This window comes from Nuphar pumila, chromosome 2, assembly GCF_984573655.1.
Source record: "Nuphar pumila chromosome 2, dmNupPumi1.hap1.1, whole genome shotgun sequence".
Taxonomy (NCBI): domain Eukaryota; kingdom Viridiplantae; phylum Streptophyta; class Magnoliopsida; order Nymphaeales; family Nymphaeaceae; genus Nuphar; species Nuphar pumila.
In genome coordinates this window covers 9,838,621-9,839,509 of record NC_143250.1, presented here as the reverse complement: position 1 = coordinate 9,839,509, position 889 = coordinate 9,838,621, and the positions used below count along the sequence as shown (strand labels likewise).

The window sequence follows — 889 nt, the reverse complement described above, 5'->3', positions numbered from 1 at the left end:
TCAGAATCGGTTGTTGAAGCAGAGCTTGTTCGCTAGATCCTCAGGAATACCGTTGGGAAACCGTCTCTTCATATCCAAGAACACCTTCATCCTGAGGAAGCTGCCCTCCGGTCCATGGCGGAACATGCACCGGGGCGTCTGCAACCCAACGCCGACCAAGTTGGCCACCGCCTCAAGATTGTGCGAGCGGCCGGTAGATGCCATTAGGTACCACGCATCGTAGGACTTTGGGAAGTAGAGATTCGCCTTCTCCAAAAACTCCTTGTGCCTCTCTGGCAAGCGGTCCCTGAGAACTTTCAGCATCGAGGTGAAGATATTGCCTTCGTCGTACGTCACCCACCGGATCCGATCCTCCATCAGCGTGTCCGAGCGACAAAGCTCGACGCCGAGGACGTCCGGATGGATGCCCTTCTAGAGGTTGCGCTCGAGGTCGATGGCCTTCTTCATCAGGACCTACCGGAAATTGGCATCGAGCTCGTCTGGGGAGTTCGCCAGCTTGACGTTGAACTCAAAGATGCATTGTTCACCGAAGCTCGGCAGAGTGGGGAGGTTGCCCTGCTCTTCGAAGAAGGTGAGGCCGAGTTGGAGGACGCGCACACAATGGGTGTTGAAGTTGGTCTTTACCCAGGCGTAGGTGGTGTCGTTGGTGAAAGGGCTGGATCGATTGGGCCGCAACGGGAAGCCCATGACAAGTGTGTGGGTGGCGACGTAGGGGTGGTGAACAACTATCTGGAGGATTGGGTCGAGCTCTTCGTGGACGTTGTGAGCCCCTAGTTGCCTGATTATGGGGAGATCCATGTGGCCTGAAAAAAATGTGAAAATGTTATGGGCCAATACCAAGAAAGGCAGAAGGAAGAAGATCGGGAAGGGGGGTGGTTCGATCCGAAGG

At 55.3% G+C, this 889-nt stretch overlaps 1 protein-coding gene across 1 annotated transcript; it reads right to left on the bottom strand.

Annotated features, from left to right (window-relative positions):
* Window positions 1-357, bottom strand: LOC149844704 (putative CCR4-associated factor 1 homolog 2). The gene has a single exon (XM_089985991.1). The coding sequence runs from the start codon at window positions 355-357 to the stop codon at window positions 1-3; it is 357 nt and encodes a 118-aa protein (XP_089842117.1).
* Between the last annotated feature and the right edge of the window lie 532 nt (window positions 358-889).